Below are 16914 nucleotides of genomic sequence, written 5' to 3' on the forward strand. Positions count from 1 at the left end.
AATCTATTCCATTTCTTGTTATTAACATAATGATGTGCACTAAACAATACATTACATCAAGGTTTCCCAAACTGGGGCTTGTGAATGAACTGCAGGGGTTTCGCGAGTTTAATGAAAAGCTAATAATTAAATCATAACGTAAAATTAAAATAAATCATTTTAAAATAATCAAAATAAAACAAAAAATTAAGATAATTTGTTTAGCCGCATGTCATGTGACCATTAACCAATGTCATGTCAACCAATGTATTACTTATTAACTTAAAATCTCAGGGGGGACTTCAAATAAATATATTAGGTGAAAGAGATTCAGCTGACAAAAAAAGTTTGAGAATGCCTGCATTACATGTAAATAAGAAATAACGTGAATTTGTGCATTTGAATGTGTTTGAACGACAAAAGCCTTCCAAAGACAGTAATACATGGTTAAAAAACCCACTGAGTGATAATTCAAATAAAAATTAATGTTCATCAGTAGTTGATGCAATGATGAAATGTTGAGAAAACACTTAAAATTAAAATGATTTTTGTTAAATCCTGTGGCTTCTCAATTATCTGTGTAATAACAGCCACCTGACCAGTGACTGGTCCTTGTGTGCATGTCCACAAAACTGGAAGACTTTCTGAATGTATAAGTGGTAGGCTATTTTAGAAAGGAACATTTAAAAGATGAAAAAGAGGAATTGTAAATAATATGTGATCATGTAATCCATAAATTAACTGTAGTCTGATTACAAGTATTTTAAAATGTAATTTAATCTAATTACAAGTACTTCATTTTTGTAATCTGATTATGTAATCCAGATTACATGTACTCAATTACTACCCAGCTCTACAAGTGTATGTGTGTTGTATATGAACCATTTTCTTGCACATTTTATACTTGTACTCACATTGAAAGATATATATTTTATTTTGAATTGTGCAGTTATATAGAGGCAAACCATGATTTCCACAAGACAACTGAAGCCAATGATTTTGAAAAACAGAGTAATCACCATCAAACTTTAACTTTCAGAGGCAAGATACCGAATTGTGGTTTATTTAAAGCATTAAGTTTACTGGGCTTCACATGGTTATCACTTATGACTAAATCCATCCAGACAGAGCTACGTAAGAAAATTGTAGGTTTTTAAAACCCAACCTATGCGAGACATGAATCAAGGCCTGTGGATAAAGAGGAGACATTCAGATCCTTTGCGTTGATGTAGCAATCATTCAATTTAGAAAAAGCACATTCACACTACTGCTAATATTACAACTATAGACATTCCTGGGGTCAAAGGAAGTGAGCAAAAATCTCTGCAGCATTCATTATACCTCTTTATATGAATTGTATGAAATTGTTTTGCCAACGCAAAGCACTGTGACGCAGTATAAGGAGCCGATATATAGAACATGAAAGAACTTGCGAACATCCACAGGTAAAAGCCAAGCAACTCTCGTGAAACACATTTAGTCATTTATACAGAGGAACTTTTGCATATAGTGTGAACTCAGGTGCAACAGAATAAGAGATGCAGCATGCTTAAACTATAGGAGTGGGTTTGAAAACAACACCAATGAAACGAGGTAGTTGATTGGAAGTTTCTAGTCTAGCTCAGCTACCACATCCAGCACAAAGCGACCGCAGCAGAAAAAACCCACTGAGTGATAATTCAAATAAAAATTAATGTTCATCAGTAGTTGATGCAATGATGAAATGTTGAGAAAACACTTAAAATTAAAATGATTTTTGTTAAATCCTGTGGCTTCTCAATTATCTGTGTAATAACAGCCACCTGACCAGTGACTGGTCCTTGTGTGCATGTCCACAAAACTGGAAGACTTTCTGAATGTATAAGTGGTAGGCTATTTTAGAAAGGAACATTTAAAAGATGAAAAAGAGGAATTGTAAATAATATGTGATCATGTAATCCATAAATTAACTGTAGTCTGATTACAAGTATTTTAAAATGTAATTTAATCTAATTACAAGTACTTCATTTTTGTAATCTGATTATGTAATCCAGATTACATGTACTCAATTACTACCCAGCTCTACAAGTGTATGTGTGTTGTATATGAACCATTTTCTTGCACATTTTATACTTGTACTCACATTGAAAGATATATATTTTATTTTGAATTGTGCAGTTATATAGAGGCAAACCATGATTTCCACAAGACAACTGAAGCCAATGATTTTGAAAAACAGAGTAATCACCATCAAACTTTAACTTTCAGAGGCAAGATACCGAATTGTGGTTTATTTAAAGCATTAAGTTTACTGGGCTTCACATGGTTATCACTTATGACTAAATCCATCCAGACAGAGCTACGTAAGAAAATTGTAGGTTTTTAAAACCCAACCTATGCGAGACATGAATCAAGGCCTGTGGATAAAGAGGAGACATTCAGATCCTTTGCGTTGATGTAGCAATCATTCAATTTAGAAAAAGCACATTCACACTACTGCTAATATTACAACTATAGACATTCCTGGGGTCAAAGGAAGTGAGCAAAAATCTCTGCAGCATTCATTATACCTCTTTATATGAATTGTATGAAATTGTTTTGCCAACGCAAAGCACTGTGACGCAGTATAAGGAGCCGATATATAGAACATGAAAGAACTTGCGAACATCCACAGGTAAAAGCCAAGCAACTCTCGTGAAACACATTTAGTCATTTATACAGAGGAACTTTTGCATATAGTGTGAACTCAGGTGCAACAGAATAAGAGATGCAGCATGCTTAAACTATAGGAGTGGGTTTGAAAACAACACCAATGAAACGAGGTAGTTGATTGGAAGTTTCTAGTCTAGCTCAGCTACCACATCCAGCACAAAGCGACCGCAGCAGAGCAGCACCTTTGCAGGTTCCCGGCTGCCAAAAGCCGGAGCCTTGTGTCTGAGCACAACACAGATTGTCAACGGCTGAGGCCTGTACAGTTAGAAGATGGTGATTTAGTGGTCTGCTATGGAACAAATGACAGATGGCAGCATGGAGGTCAAGGCTAGCTGGATAATTATGACCATGGTGTGAGTGAACCTGCATAGTTTAACACCTTCAGTGCCCACAAGATATGAAGTGTTTCATTGTGAGAAATAAAACAAAAGTGGCTATACTATTATTAAAAACTAATTCATACAAAAAAAAAGTAAAATACACAAACTCAAAATCTCTTATTTCATATGTGCTTGATAAAACCTAACAAAAGGAGAGAAGCAATAGAGAATATGAAAAGAAAACAGGTTTATGATGTAGTAAGAGAACAAAATTACAAGAGAAATATGAGAAAATAAATAAGACCCGTCCAAATTCATCTACACTATACAAAGATTTTGACATCAATCAGTTAAGCATGAGGGTCGCTCACCATCTGACAAGCTTGGCAAAGTATCATCCAAGCCACCGTTCATCAATCCAACGCTTTCTGAACCTAAATTACAGAGAAAATCTCCTTAAACGCCGACTGTGCAGTTCTTAGATCACCAGATCATCGATCGCTCTCATTCGAGGATCTTTCCAAATTCAAGTAGGACATTTAGTCTAAATATTTTCGTCTTTGTATATTTCTCAAAAAAAAGGCCCCAAACGATTTCACCGAAACACAACGAGACAGTTTCAGGTCAGAGGGTCAGCTCCGGATTGAGCTGTCCAGGTAATGCGTTCCCTCTCAATGAATGATGGGATGGGCAATCCTTCGCGGGACGTCCTTTTCACCCGCGCAAGCCTGGAGATGAAAAAGTGGAACATGGGCACCAAGTAGAGAATGGACAGCTCACAGAGCCGTAGCATGCAGTCGGATGAGCTGGGAGGCTGTTCCGAATCGGAACGGAACATGCAAGTCCCTCCCCAAGCCAACCCGCACGAGTCAATTGCCTAGAGGGTCCCGGTCTAGCTCCATGTAAGGCTCATCTATGTAGCTGATAATGGCACAGGGAGAAGTCCTGTCCTCTCCGAGCAGTACTGACACGGTCTCCTTCCAAAAACTGAATGGAATACAGGAGCTCTGAAAGAAAGAGATCATAGATAGCTAAATATTATCCTAAAGCAGGGTCTCCCAAACTGAAACTGGAGTTTGTGAGGCAACTGCAGGGGGTTTGTGGGTTGATGAAAAGCGAATAATTTTTAATTCTTAAACATTTATTTTACAGGATAATTACAATTTAATTTACAAGAGAAATATTTAATCTTCACTTTTTAGAGTTATCATAATAATCTTTGGAACAAAAATGAAGATATTTTTAATGAAATCGAAGAGATTTCTGTCCCTCCATTGACAATCTATGCAACTACCTCTCTGACGCTTCAAAAAGTTCATAAAGAGATTGTAAAACTAATGAACGAATGCAAGTCTTACGGGTTTGGAATGACATGAGGGTGAGACAAATGACAGAATTTTCATTTTTGGGTGAATTATCCCTTTAAGACTTTCTTCTTCATATATATTTTTTATCTGTTTACTTTTGGCATATGACCATTAACCAAAAGAATCATCAACATGCAAAATGTTTCATTAAAAATTATGAAATATTTATTTAAAAAGGAGGTACGTTTTTGTTTTGTTTGGGAACCCTTGTCCTAAAGGAAGGATTCCATACAGTGAAATCTAACTCACATTCTCCAGGCAGGTGCTGTCCTTGTCCTTGTTGAGGTAGTGGTGCTGCCAAAAGTGCAGCAAGTTGTGGAAGTTGTTAAGCAGGCAGCCGGGATATTTCTCTGCATATTCCTTTTCCCGCAGGGCATTCAGGTAAAAGGGGAGCTTGCCTCTCCTCCGGGCCAACATCAGAATCACCAGGCTGGTGTTAAGACAACTCACATTCTCCTGGGACAGCAACCAGAGAAACATAGGACTAATTATCATGGAGGATTCAAATGAGACAAACAGGGAGAGGAGACCTGCACTGTGATCTTGCCTGTGTGAGGGTTTGCACGTTGATGATGTTAACCAGCCTAAAAAGGAAGGACAGCCTGTTCTCCACTCGAGCCATGTAGGACAGCAGACAGCACTCAGAGAGCACTTCAACCACTGCAGAGGCACAAACACAGGCTAAAATAGACACTGCAATTTTTTAAACAGCAATCGGACTACATGCTTTTCAGAAATCTGTGTCTAATGCTCTGAACAGACTTCCGATGAAGCAATTCACAAGTTCTGTGAAAGATTGTTAATCAAATCTCAAGATACCTGGGAAAATATTTTCATCTTCCCATCAGATTTTTCTCAGAGACATCAACATCTTTTAAGGTGATGATACACGGCATTGTTGCCGAGCGAAGTTGCTTGGGCACTTTCCCATTGAGAATGGGCAACAAATTTCTATCTGGATACTTCAGATCCGTCATGGATCCTGTGTCTCACCTGGTTGCCCGTTGACGGTAACACTGCCCAGCAACATTGCTCAAAAAGTGTATCATCAGCCTTACACTAACTATTAAGGCAGGGCGAAATATTGAGTATTTATGTGAAGTGACTAGCAGTGTAAATATTGGGATGAATTTAATGCACTTTTAATTTGACTATTAAGTTCCCTAAAGGCTGTGCCATTAGCCAAAAATAGACTAGTGTGTATGAGAATGTGAAGACAGATGTTTGATCATCCTTAAGTTGTAAAAACTGTATTTGACCTGGCGCAAGTTCACTTTGCTTCTGTGAATCAGTTTACAATGTTTACATAATGTTTTAGTAAAACAAGTATTGAGATAAATCCTGCTGTTTATTACTATGTCTTGTTATTTTAGCACAAAAAACTAAATCAATTTTCCTTGGTGTCAACTGTGAAAACTAGTGTAGAAGCATACTGTTTAAAAGCAACCCTTTTTTAGATCGCATTTTACTTCTTGCAATAAATATAATTGCTTTACCAGCCATTTTTTGATATTTACAAATACATATAAACTACAGATCAAACATTTGTGCTCTATAAAGTCTCTAAGGCTGAATATGATAAAAGAAAAATACAGTAAAAACACTAATATTGTGTTTTTTTAATTTTAATTTTTATATATTTTAAAATTTTTTAATGCATTCATTTTAAATATGTAATTTATTCCTGCGATGGCAAAGCTGAATTTTAAGCAGCCATTATTCCAGCCTTCAGTGTCACGTGATCCTTCAGGAATCATTCGAATATGCTTTTATGGTTTATTTCTTATCAATGTTGAAATCATTTGTGCTGCTTAATATTTCTGTGTAAAACATTTATACAGGATTTATTTATTCAGGATTATTTGATGACCAAAAAATTCAAAAGAACTGCATTTATTTGAAAGTTTTTTTTTTTTTTTACTGTCATATCGATTTATTATGAATGATAGTGTGTTTTTTTTCAGCAATATCGCTAGCAATCCAAGAGCATAATAGCTGAATTTACCTTTCACATCCTCTGTCTGGCTCTCAAATCGATCTAGAGAGAGAACGATACATCGCACAAGCATGTTGGAGTCCACCAGAGAGCTGTTGATCTGGGTGAGGAACACCTGGAACTGAAGGAGACACATTGCTTAACCAAAGTCAAGCACAGGTTGTTTAACAACAGCTTTTATTTCTCTACTACAGCCTCTAAAATAAATCAGAATTGTGTATGTGACCCTCTTTTTGTTGTTGCCGGTACCTTTTCCTCTGTGTTGACGTATTTGTTAAATCTCTTGAAGGCATCATTGTTGAACTTCATAAGCTCCCCAAGCAAGTCAAAGTAGCTTTGCAGAACATCTCTGGACTTGCAGCCGCTGTCGATGATGCAGAAGAGGATGTGCTACAAATCAAAGACAAAATTAGACTATGCAGAAATTCTATAAGGATGGAGGATTCCACTACTCAAGTAAAGACATTTTGACCAATAACACACAATCATGTATTAATGTTTTTACCTCCAGCAAGCCTCTCTTCAGCAAAAACATCTGGTCTGCATATGAAGTGGCCCCTCTGAGGAAGCTCTCAACAGCTCTGGCCTGCCAGAACCTTTAGAGAGAACATATGTCACCATGACTTATGTGGCATTTCAAAACACATTTAACCAAATCATGAAGAACCCAGTGTCTCACCTGAAGGAAGAGTCTGGCGGTTCTCTTTTCATAACAGTGAGGAGCCGCGTGAGAAGCCCTTTTTTACCATCACACACTAAACTCCTAAAAGACAGATTTTTTTTTTTTTTATTAAATCTGTTTATTGCACTTTTACAATAACAACAGGATACAGATACAGGAGAATCATGAAAACATATTAGGTTGATACACTCCAAGAAGAAGTACTGACATATTCAGAAAAAAAAATAAAGGGATCCCAGATCTCAGAAAATATGCCAGTGTTGCCCTTTGACAAGATAGATTCTAATATTTGTCTGCTGTAAAGAAATTATGTATATTAGCATGCAAATGATCACTTTATTCTGACTAATACCTGTCGGTGTTTACTAGAGCCTCCACCTCAGGGATGTTTGCCTTTAGGGAGATGGCACTCAACTCATTCAGCTCCTGAGCGTTCAAAAGTAGGTACTTATTCCTGAGAAAAAAAAAATAAAATTTAAAGGGTTTTTCTGTCAACCCACAGGTATGTGGCACGGCACTGAAAGCTCACAATCTAACTTACTCATGGTGGTCACTAAAGCTCTGCAGAAGCCTCAAGAACTGGATTTTAAATGAGATTTCCTGTACAACAAACAATAGCATTACATGATCAATGAGAATTACGGGAAATAGAAAACAGTGAATGAGTGAATATATTATCTCGAAGCTCACCGGGCTGCAATCACAGTTTTCATGCTGTCCATGAACCACGTGATTAGAGGCGGTGTATTTCCTCCAGATGAGCTTCTCAAAAAGGTTATTGAGTCCAGGAATCAAACGAAACTCTGCCAACATTTTATGCACCTAACATATTATGATAAACAAGGATGGGAATTACAATATTAATCAGCTCTAAGTAGATCCTTGACTGACATGAACGGCTCTTACCTGGTTCCGCTGTCGGCCCATGAGAAGGACACAGAGCACATAAAGCACTTCTACCTTATACATGATCTCATGGACCATCTTCATGGACTGCGGCAAACGATGCCTCAGAGGGATGGTTGCCAATGTACTCTCATCAGATGATTCTGTGAAGAAAAAACAACAATACATTTTTTTTTTGGAAAGAAATTCATTTTATTTAGCAAGGCCGCATTAAATTGATCAACAGTGACCGTTAAGACATTTATAATGTTGCGAAAGATTTCCGTGTCAAATAAATGCCATTCTTTTGAACTTGCTATTAAACAAAGAATCCTGAAAAATGTATCACGGTTTCCAGAAAAAAATATTAAGCTGCACAACTGGTTTCAACCTTGATGATAATAATAATAAATGTTTTTTTGAGCACTAAATCAGCACAGAATGATTTCTGAAGGATCATGTGACACTGAAGACTGGAGTAATGGCTGCTGAAAAATCAGCTTTGCCATCACAGGAATAAATTACATTTTACTTTAATATTTCACAATATTACTGCTTTCACTGTATTTTTGATCAAATAAATAGAGCCTTTGTAGGAGACTTCTTTCAAAAACTTTAAAAAAATCAGTGTATATAAGTGGCAAAATAGTAATCTCTTCAGGGGGAAAAAAAGCCAAAATGTTTGGTAGAATTTTAAAATGGAAAGAAATGTTATATACTGCATAATCATAACCAATCATTAAACTAACATTTAATTTCTCATTATTTATTTCTATTGTTGATGCTAATACACACTTGACTTTGTGTCACATTCATTTCCCGAGTAATGCAGCAGTTCTACCTGTGCTACTGTGCTCGGCTTCATCAGTTGCTATCTGCATGAGCGCATCCAGCACTAGAGTGTTGTCGAGCCAAGTGTACCATTCCTCCAGTTCCTGCAGAAAGTTTGATGTTCCAGTTGCCTCGGACACCTTCCGTGTGGCCAACTTACAGAGACGCTCAATGAAGCCGGGGATGTTCAGGAGTGTGACTGGAAAATATTCCATTATGTTTTCATTATTCGTGCCCTATTAACCCTCACCACTTACATAAATCCCTGCCAGAAATACTCAAAATACACACTGAAAAGAACCAGTGTACTGAATGGAAAAAGCTGTCATTTCCTTTTAGCAATGACCTTATTCTTCACAAATCCTGTGTCACCACTTTACCGCTCTTTGTGGCATCAGCTCTAAGTGAAGTCACAGTTCATAGTCCGACCTACCCTGGTTGACCTCAGCACGTGAGGGGCTGGTATTACGTTTCTGCTGTGCGTTTTTAGCCAGGAGTGTGTGTTTGTCATCGTTCCCCACATCAGGCTCGGAGATGGTGACGGAGAGGATACGACAGAAGTTGGCGAGCTGCTGCTGGTCAAAGCTCTGAACCAGTCCTGACAGGTTCGGGATCCACTCCAGCTGAATCATTTCCTGTTATGAACCATCATTAAACACCGTCAGATATTAGTGTTTACATATCCAACATGATTATCGCCATTAATTATTAGGTGGGGGTTTTTTTGTAGGCAAGACAAATATCTGTAATTATTTAAATAGTTTTAAGCCTGCCCATAGTGTCAAGATGATAAATCCAGGGTCATTAAAATGTATTAACAGCTTTATTATACAATGTAATTAAGGAAATTAAGGTTGTAGTTGCAGCCGTATAACATTAGCACTGACCTTTTTGACTCCAAGAATATCCTCAATTAATGTAGCTGTTTGCAAAAAGGTCTTCTTATTTGTCATCAATGTGAAGAGAAATAACACAAAATCATCCCTCGATGCCAAGCTTTTTGTGACTCCTTCCGTCTGCAGAAAACAAGTGCACTTATTGAAAACATCATGTGGATATTAGTCACTCTTGTGTTCAATGCATAAATGAGAAAGAAGGCGGAATACATACACATATGCAGCAATTGTACAGCACGCTAAGGCAGTCCTTCATCAAGTCATCGTTCACTACATGTTTAAAAATGACATTTTTAAGAAAGATTGATTTTTACATTTGTTGGTGACAGACATAAAACATATCAATGGATTCTAAAATAGGTGCAGATAAAATAATATAATTATTACTTATTCAGAAATAAATAATTATTATATAAGTTTTCATAAAATCTCCAAAAAATCTTTTAGTCAACTTACTCTTGGGTTTTTGTAGCGTAGTCAGAGTGGGTCTCATCAGAAGCTCCACCAGCAGCTAAGACAAACAATCAGTCATCATTCTGAACTCATCTATGGCTGGAACTACCATCTATGTTGATAAATAAATGAATCTGCCAATTATATGATCACTAGATAAAGAAAAGTTCATTTTATTTACTGTAAAAACACCCCCCCCCCCCCTTTTCATGAAGAACCCAGTGTCTCACCTGAAGGAAGAGTCTGGCGGTTCTCTTTTCATAACAGTGAGGAGCCGCGTGAGAAGCCCTTTTTTACCATCACACACTAAACTCCTAAAAGACAGATTTTTTTTTTTTTTATTAAATCTGTTTATTGCACTTTTACAATAACAACAGGATACAGATACAGGAGAATCATGAAAACATATTAGGTTGATACACTCCAAGAAGAAGTACTGACATATTCAGAAAAAAAAATAAAGGGATCCCAGATCTCAGAAAATATGCCAGTGTTGCCCTTTGACAAGATAGATTCTAATATTTGTCTGCTGTAAAGAAATTATGTATATTAGCATGCAAATGATCACTTTATTCTGACTAATACCTGTCGGTGTTTACTAGAGCCTCCACCTCAGGGATGTTTGCCTTTAGGGAGATGGCACTCAACTCATTCAGCTCCTGAGCGTTCAAAAGTAGGTACTTATTCCTGAGAAAAAAAAAATTAAATTTAAAGGGTTTTTCTGTCAACCCACAGGTATGTGGCACGGCACTGAAAGCTCACAATCTAACTTACTCATGGTGGTCACTAAAGCTCTGCAGAAGCCTCAAGAACTGGATTTTAAATGAGATTTCCTGTACAACAAACAATAGCATTACATGATCAATGAGAATTACGGGAAATAGAAAACAGTGAATGAGTGAATATATTATCTCGAAGCTCACCGGGCTGCAATCACAGTTTTCATGCTGTCCATGAACCACGTGATTAGAGGCGGTGTATTTCCTCCAGATGAGCTTCTCAAAAAGGTTATTGAGTCCAGGAATCAAACGAAACTCTGCCAACATTTTATGCACCTAACATATTATGATAAACAAGGATGGGAATTACAATATTAATCAGCTCTAAGTAGATCCTTGACTGACATGAACGGCTCTTACCTGGTTCCGCTGTCGGCCCATGAGAAGGACACAGAGCACATAAAGCACTTCTACCTTATACATGATCTCATGGACCATCTTCATGGACTGCGGCAAACGATGCCTCAGAGGGATGGTTGCCAATGTACTCTCATCAGATGATTCTGTGAAGAAAAAACAACAATACATTTTTTTTTTGGAAAGAAATTCATTTTATTTAGCAAGGCCGCATTAAATTGATCAACAGTGACCGTTAAGACATTTATAATGTTGCGAAAGATTTCCGTGTCAAATAAATGCCATTCTTTTGAACTTGCTATTAAACAAAGAATCCTGAAAAATGTATCACGGTTTCCAGAAAAAAATATTAAGCTGCACAACTGGTTTCAACCTTGATGATAATAATAATAAATGTTTTTTTGAGCACTAAATCAGCACAGAATGATTTCTGAAGGATCATGTGACACTGAAGACTGGAGTAATGGCTGCTGAAAAATCAGCTTTGCCATCACAGGAATAAATTACATTTTACTTTAATATTTCACAATATTACTGCTTTCACTGTATTTTTGATCAAATAAATAGAGCCTTTGTAGGAGACTTCTTTCAAAAACTTTAAAAAAATCAGTGTATATAAGTGGCAAAATAGTAATCTCTTCAGGGGGAAAAAAAGCCAAAATGTTTGGTAGAATTTTAAAATGGAAAGAAATGTTATATACTGCATAATCATAACCAATCATTAAACTAACATTTAATTTCTCATTATTTATTTCTATTGTTGATGCTAATACACACTTGACTTTGTGTCACATTCATTTCCCGAGTAATGCAGCAGTTCTACCTGTGCTACTGTGCTCGGCTTCATCAGTTGCTATCTGCATGAGCGCATCCAGCACTAGAGTGTTGTCGAGCCAAGTGTACCATTCCTCCAGTTCCTGCAGAAAGTTTGATGTTCCAGTTGCCTCGGACACCTTCCGTGTGGCCAACTTACAGAGACGCTCAATGAAGCCGGGGATGTTCAGGAGTGTGACTGGAAAATATTCCATTATGTTTTCATTATTCGTGCCCTATTAACCCTCACCACTTACATAAATCCCTGCCAGAAATACTCAAAATACACACTGAAAAGAACCAGTGTACTGAATGGAAAAAGCTGTCATTTCCTTTTAGCAATGACCTTATTCTTCACAAATCCTGTGTCACCACTTTACCGCTCTTTGTGGCATCAGCTCTAAGTGAAGTCACAGTTCATAGTCCGACCTACCCTGGTTGACCTCAGCACGTGAGGGGCTGGTATTACGTTTCTGCTGTGCGTTTTTAGCCAGGAGTGTGTGTTTGTCATCGTTCCCCACATCAGGCTCGGAGATGGTGACGGAGAGGATACGACAGAAGTTGGCGAGCTGCTGCTGGTCAAAGCTCTGAACCAGTCCTGACAGGTTCGGGATCCACTCCAGCTGAATCATTTCCTGTTATGAACCATCATTAAACACCGTCAGATATTAGTGTTTACATATCCAACATGATTATCGCCATTAATTATTAGGTGGGGGTTTTTTTGTAGGCAAGACAAATATCTGTAATTATTTAAATAGTTTTAAGCCTGCCCATAGTGTCAAGATGATAAATCCAGGGTCATTAAAATGTATTAACAGCTTTATTATACAATGTAATTAAGGAAATTAAGGTTGTAGTTGCAGCCGTATAACATTAGCACTGACCTTTTTGACTCCAAGAATATCCTCAATTAATGTAGCTGTTTGCAAAAAGGTCTTCTTATTTGTCATCAATGTGAAGAGAAATAACACAAAATCATCCCTCGATGCCAAGCTTTTTGTGACTCCTTCCGTCTGCAGAAAACAAGTGCACTTATTGAAAACATCATGTGGATATTAGTCACTCTTGTGTTCAATGCATAAATGAGAAAGAAGGCGGAATACATACACATATGCAGCAATTGTACAGCACGCTAAGGCAGTCCTTCATCAAGTCATCGTTCACTACATGTTTAAAAATGACATTTTTAAGAAAGATTGATTTTTACATTTGTTGGTGACAGACATAAAACATATCAATGGATTCTAAAATAGGTGCAGATAAAATAATATAATTATTACTTATTCAGAAATAAATAATTATTATATAAGTTTTCATAAAATCTCCAAAAAATCTTTTAGTCAACTTACTCTTGGGTTTTTGTAGCGTAGTCAGAGTGGGTCTCATCAGAAGCTCCACCAGCAGCTAAGACAAACAATCAGTCATCATTCTGAACTCATCTATGGCTGGAACTACCATCTATGTTGATAAATAAATGAATCTGCCAATTATATGATCACTAGATAAAGAAAAGTTCATTTTATTTACTGTAAAAACACCCCCCCCCCCCCCCATTTCCTGCCCCACGTTCAAGCCCAGATGGACTGATTAAGGTGAAACATCTTCAGAATACAGTCAAATAGACACTCTCCTCGGACTGATAGATAAAGCACAATCAAATTATAATGTTTATATACAGTTTAAAAAAAACATGCATGAAGGGGGTGGGTGTAAACTTTGTGAACAACAGCTGTTCCAATTCTTTGGAGCTTTCTTTGGAATTCTGCACCTACAGATTCTGTGAGTTTGCCAATGTGTACAGAAGTTGAATTGTTGTTTTAAAAAAGGACATTTAGGAATTATACAATACTCACATCTACACCTCCAAACAGGTCAAAGGTGTATGTGTTGGGAAAGGTGGACTCCTGTGCCGTCTTTCTGTCCTCTGTCACAAAAGACATGGCCTCCATAGACAGCAGGGATGACAGTTCCTGTATCAGAACACCACAGTAAGTATATAATGAAATAAGACTATATAGTGGCTTTAAAACTATTTGTAAGATGTAAATAAATATATCACACTGAGAGAAGAGAATAGACAAAGATTTCACCTTCAGGACAGTGTGTGTGCGGGTGTAGTCACTGTTTAGCTGGCTGCTCTCATACAGCTCTTGGAGCAAGATTGGAATCCCGTGCCATTTAGCCCTCTTATCTCTCTCCTGAAGAAGAGCTTCTGGGAGCTGGAAACAAAGAATAAACACTAACTAAATGTGCATTTCATTAAAGAAATATCAGTTCTTACAAGTCAGCAAAAGAACATTGCTGGACTTTTGTTCTGAAATGCTATATAAAATTCTGCATCACAGTCATGACATCTTATTTCGGTAACATTTTATGTTAGGGTCTCTTAACTTCCTATTAGCCATTTATTAGTACTAATTAAGCACATATTGATGCACTTATTCTACATGACCTTATTCTACATCCCTAATCCTACCCAATACCTAAACTTAACAACTACCTCACTAACTATTAATAAGCATAGTTAATTCTCATAGTTAATAGTGAATAAGTGTTCCCAATTCTAAAGTGTTACCCTTATTTCTATATACACACACACATACACACAAAAGTGACAGTAAAGATATTTATAATGTTACACACACACATATATAATTATACTAAATGACATTCAATTACACACACATACATATATACACACATACATATATATATATATATATATAAATACATATACACACATACAAAAATACAATGACACAATGTGTAAATTAACATGACTGCTATATTTAAACTAAAATATAATATATCATATTAAAAATAAAATTGGTTATTAATAGCATACATTTTTAAAGAATACGCCTTGCTAACCAATAATAAAATCCATTTGCATGTTTGACAACTAATGGCAATAATGAAATGCTATGACAATGAATTTACATGTGTATTACTTTGGATGCTGCAAAGTACCCTTTACACACACACACACACAGCACTTTTAAATCAAATGCAAAAGACATGTAAATACAAGCTATCTTTTGCATTTAATTTTGTGAAAGCTTTACAAGTTCTTATGACTCCAAAGTGCTCTACACAAAGTCTACCTATTCATTTAGTTAATTAACAATTGAATGTTCCTTTTATCAGTATTTATTATAGGTAGGCTATTCTCCGCTTCCTCCCATGGTGCTTGCCATTAGACATTTTGTAATCTATTACACACATTGCTTATAAAGTGTCAAGCTACTTTTAAACTAGGTCCTCTACCTTTTCATTTACTCAAAATACATGAAGAGGTACTCAGAGGAACTAGTAATAGGCTAATTTCAAAATAAATGTACAACAACACAAGGACAGTCTGTCTGGTTTAGAATACACTTTCTGCATGAGTAACAGACTGCATCTCTACTAGGCTCTGTTTCTAGGCTATTTGGAAACATCCACCCAATCTGTCACCTGTCTAGAAACATTAGACAGCGAAGATTATTCTTATAGGTCCTAACGTCTTAAGTAACCCGTGTCAAACTCTGTGTATGTAGAGAAAGTGAAACTTGTGTGGTTTAAACTGAGTGAAGTTCCCAGGCTCAGATCATGTCCAACTCTATGGGACATCTTACATAATTCAAGCACTGTAAACTCGAGGCCTGAGCCAGCAGAACATCACTGCTGGGTCCAATAACCCCAAACCAAATGAGTGCAATTTGCAGATTAGGCTGGTGATGGACCAAACACTGTTGAGAAATTCTATAAATAAACTTAGACGCCAGATCGTGTTATGCCACAAATGGACACTACAGAAAAATGACAATCTGTGGCTGTCAAACTCTATCATGCTGACTACCTTGGCAGCATTTTTAGGCTACATGACGCTCAAAAGCGTCAAAAATGTTGTCTTGGTAGGCAGCTTACTAGTGTGTGAGCGACAGAGTGTGTTTACTTGAAGCAGCTGATCGATTATAAACATGACATGTTTACAGATTGATCTGTGTGTGATTATAAGTAACTATATTACTCATTCATAATAATATTATTCCATGTGTCGGAGCCTTTAATGGGATTGTATTTGGACTATTTAAAGCCTCGTTTAACCCAAATTATTATCGGACAGTCAAAGCCAAGAACAACCTGATTAGTTAGGTCAGTTGTCATTCGCCGTTTGTGTGGTGTGGTTTATTTTGAATCTATATTTAGCATTTGACTAAACACATGTATTAAAAGAACGTTTAAACTACTTCCAGGTCAAAGTTAAGCTTAACACCCGTCCGATTTATTTTGTTTTGTTAACTTAAAGCAGGTTGATCGACGGCTCGGAGCATAAACGCGGATCCCTGACAGCGACTTTTCTGTGTCAGCAGCACAAACTCTCCCGTTTACCTGCGTCCCTCTGCTGAAGCCTCGGCCCGCGATCTGACTCTGCCGTATTCTGGTGACAATATTCCTGTTTCGACTCCGTTTCTTTCCTCCCATCCAAGGGGACTCGGGCCCCAGTAGCGTCGCCATTACTTCGTCTTCCTGAACTGCTCCAAACAGGAAGTTAAAGTCGCTCTGCCTTGGACGCTCACTCGTGTGTGTTGAGCGCCCTCGTGTGGACGATGCTTAAACTGGCCATTAGAGGGCACCACGCACTGTGAGCTCAAATCCATTAAATCACAATGCTAAATCGCGCGCATTGTGGTGGCAGAAAAACACTGGTAACAAGTGGAGGGAAACGGGTAAAATCCATGGGATAAGAGGAAAAAATGTATTGTTGTGCCTTTGTATGTCAGAATCAGAATGCAAATAATTTTTATATAATACTGTCGTCAAAGACGCCATTTGAAGCTAAACGCACTAACGCAGACGTTTAAACGGACAAAATATGG

General features: G+C 37.2%; 1 protein-coding gene across 2 annotated transcripts; it reads right to left on the bottom strand.

The window, feature by feature from the left end:
• Nucleotides 1–2102: 2102 nt before the first annotated feature.
• LOC107600100 (short transient receptor potential channel 4-associated protein-like) lies at nt 2103–16609 on the bottom strand. 2 transcript variants are annotated; one of them, XM_016292004.1, is made up of 19 exons: nt 16427–16609; nt 14143–14271; nt 13906–14022; nt 13402–13456; nt 13160–13215; nt 12937–13065; nt 12483–12684; nt 12060–12248; nt 11240–11382; nt 11024–11155; nt 10875–10933; nt 10686–10787; nt 10331–10414; nt 6859–6949; nt 6603–6743; nt 6363–6474; nt 4905–5017; nt 4607–4813; nt 2103–3997 (listed from the first exon to the last, which is right to left on the bottom strand). In XM_016292004.1, the coding sequence occupies exons 1-19, from the start codon at nt 16550–16552 to the stop codon at nt 3860–3862; spliced, it is 2325 nt and encodes a 774-aa protein (XP_016147490.1). In that variant the 5' UTR covers nt 16553–16609; the 3' UTR covers nt 2103–3859. The 2 variants fall into 2 exon arrangements, with proteins under 2 accessions (XP_016147490.1, XP_016147413.1); XM_016291927.1 differs by lacking the exons at nt 10331–10414; nt 10686–10787; nt 10875–10933; ... (8 more) ...; nt 14143–14271; nt 16427–16609 and adding exons at nt 7033–7116; nt 7388–7489; nt 7577–7635; ... (5 more) ...; nt 9862–9917; nt 10104–10175.
• Between the last annotated feature and the right edge of the window lie 305 nt (nt 16610–16914).

Source organism: Sinocyclocheilus grahami, unplaced genomic scaffold, assembly GCF_001515645.1.
Source record: "Sinocyclocheilus grahami isolate Dianchi unplaced genomic scaffold, SAMN03320097.WGS_v1.1 scaffold2.1, whole genome shotgun sequence".
NCBI classification, from domain to species: domain Eukaryota; kingdom Metazoa; phylum Chordata; class Actinopteri; order Cypriniformes; family Cyprinidae; genus Sinocyclocheilus; species Sinocyclocheilus grahami.

Bases quoted from the DNA above. Each gene is read 5' to 3' on its own strand.
- LOC107600100 (XM_016292004.1), bottom strand. From the start codon at position 16,552: ATGGCGACGCTACTGGGGCCCGAGTCCCCTTGGATGGGAGGAAAGAAA. The intron at 12,249-12,482 runs GTAGGTCGGACT...AATATTTTCCAG, and splicing joins ACGTGCTGAGGTCAACCAGG to TCACACTCCTGAACATCCCC. The intron at 3,998-4,606 runs GTGAGTTAGATT...TCTTTCTTTCAG, and splicing joins ACAGCACCTGCCTGGAGAAT to AGCTCCTGTATTCCATTCAG.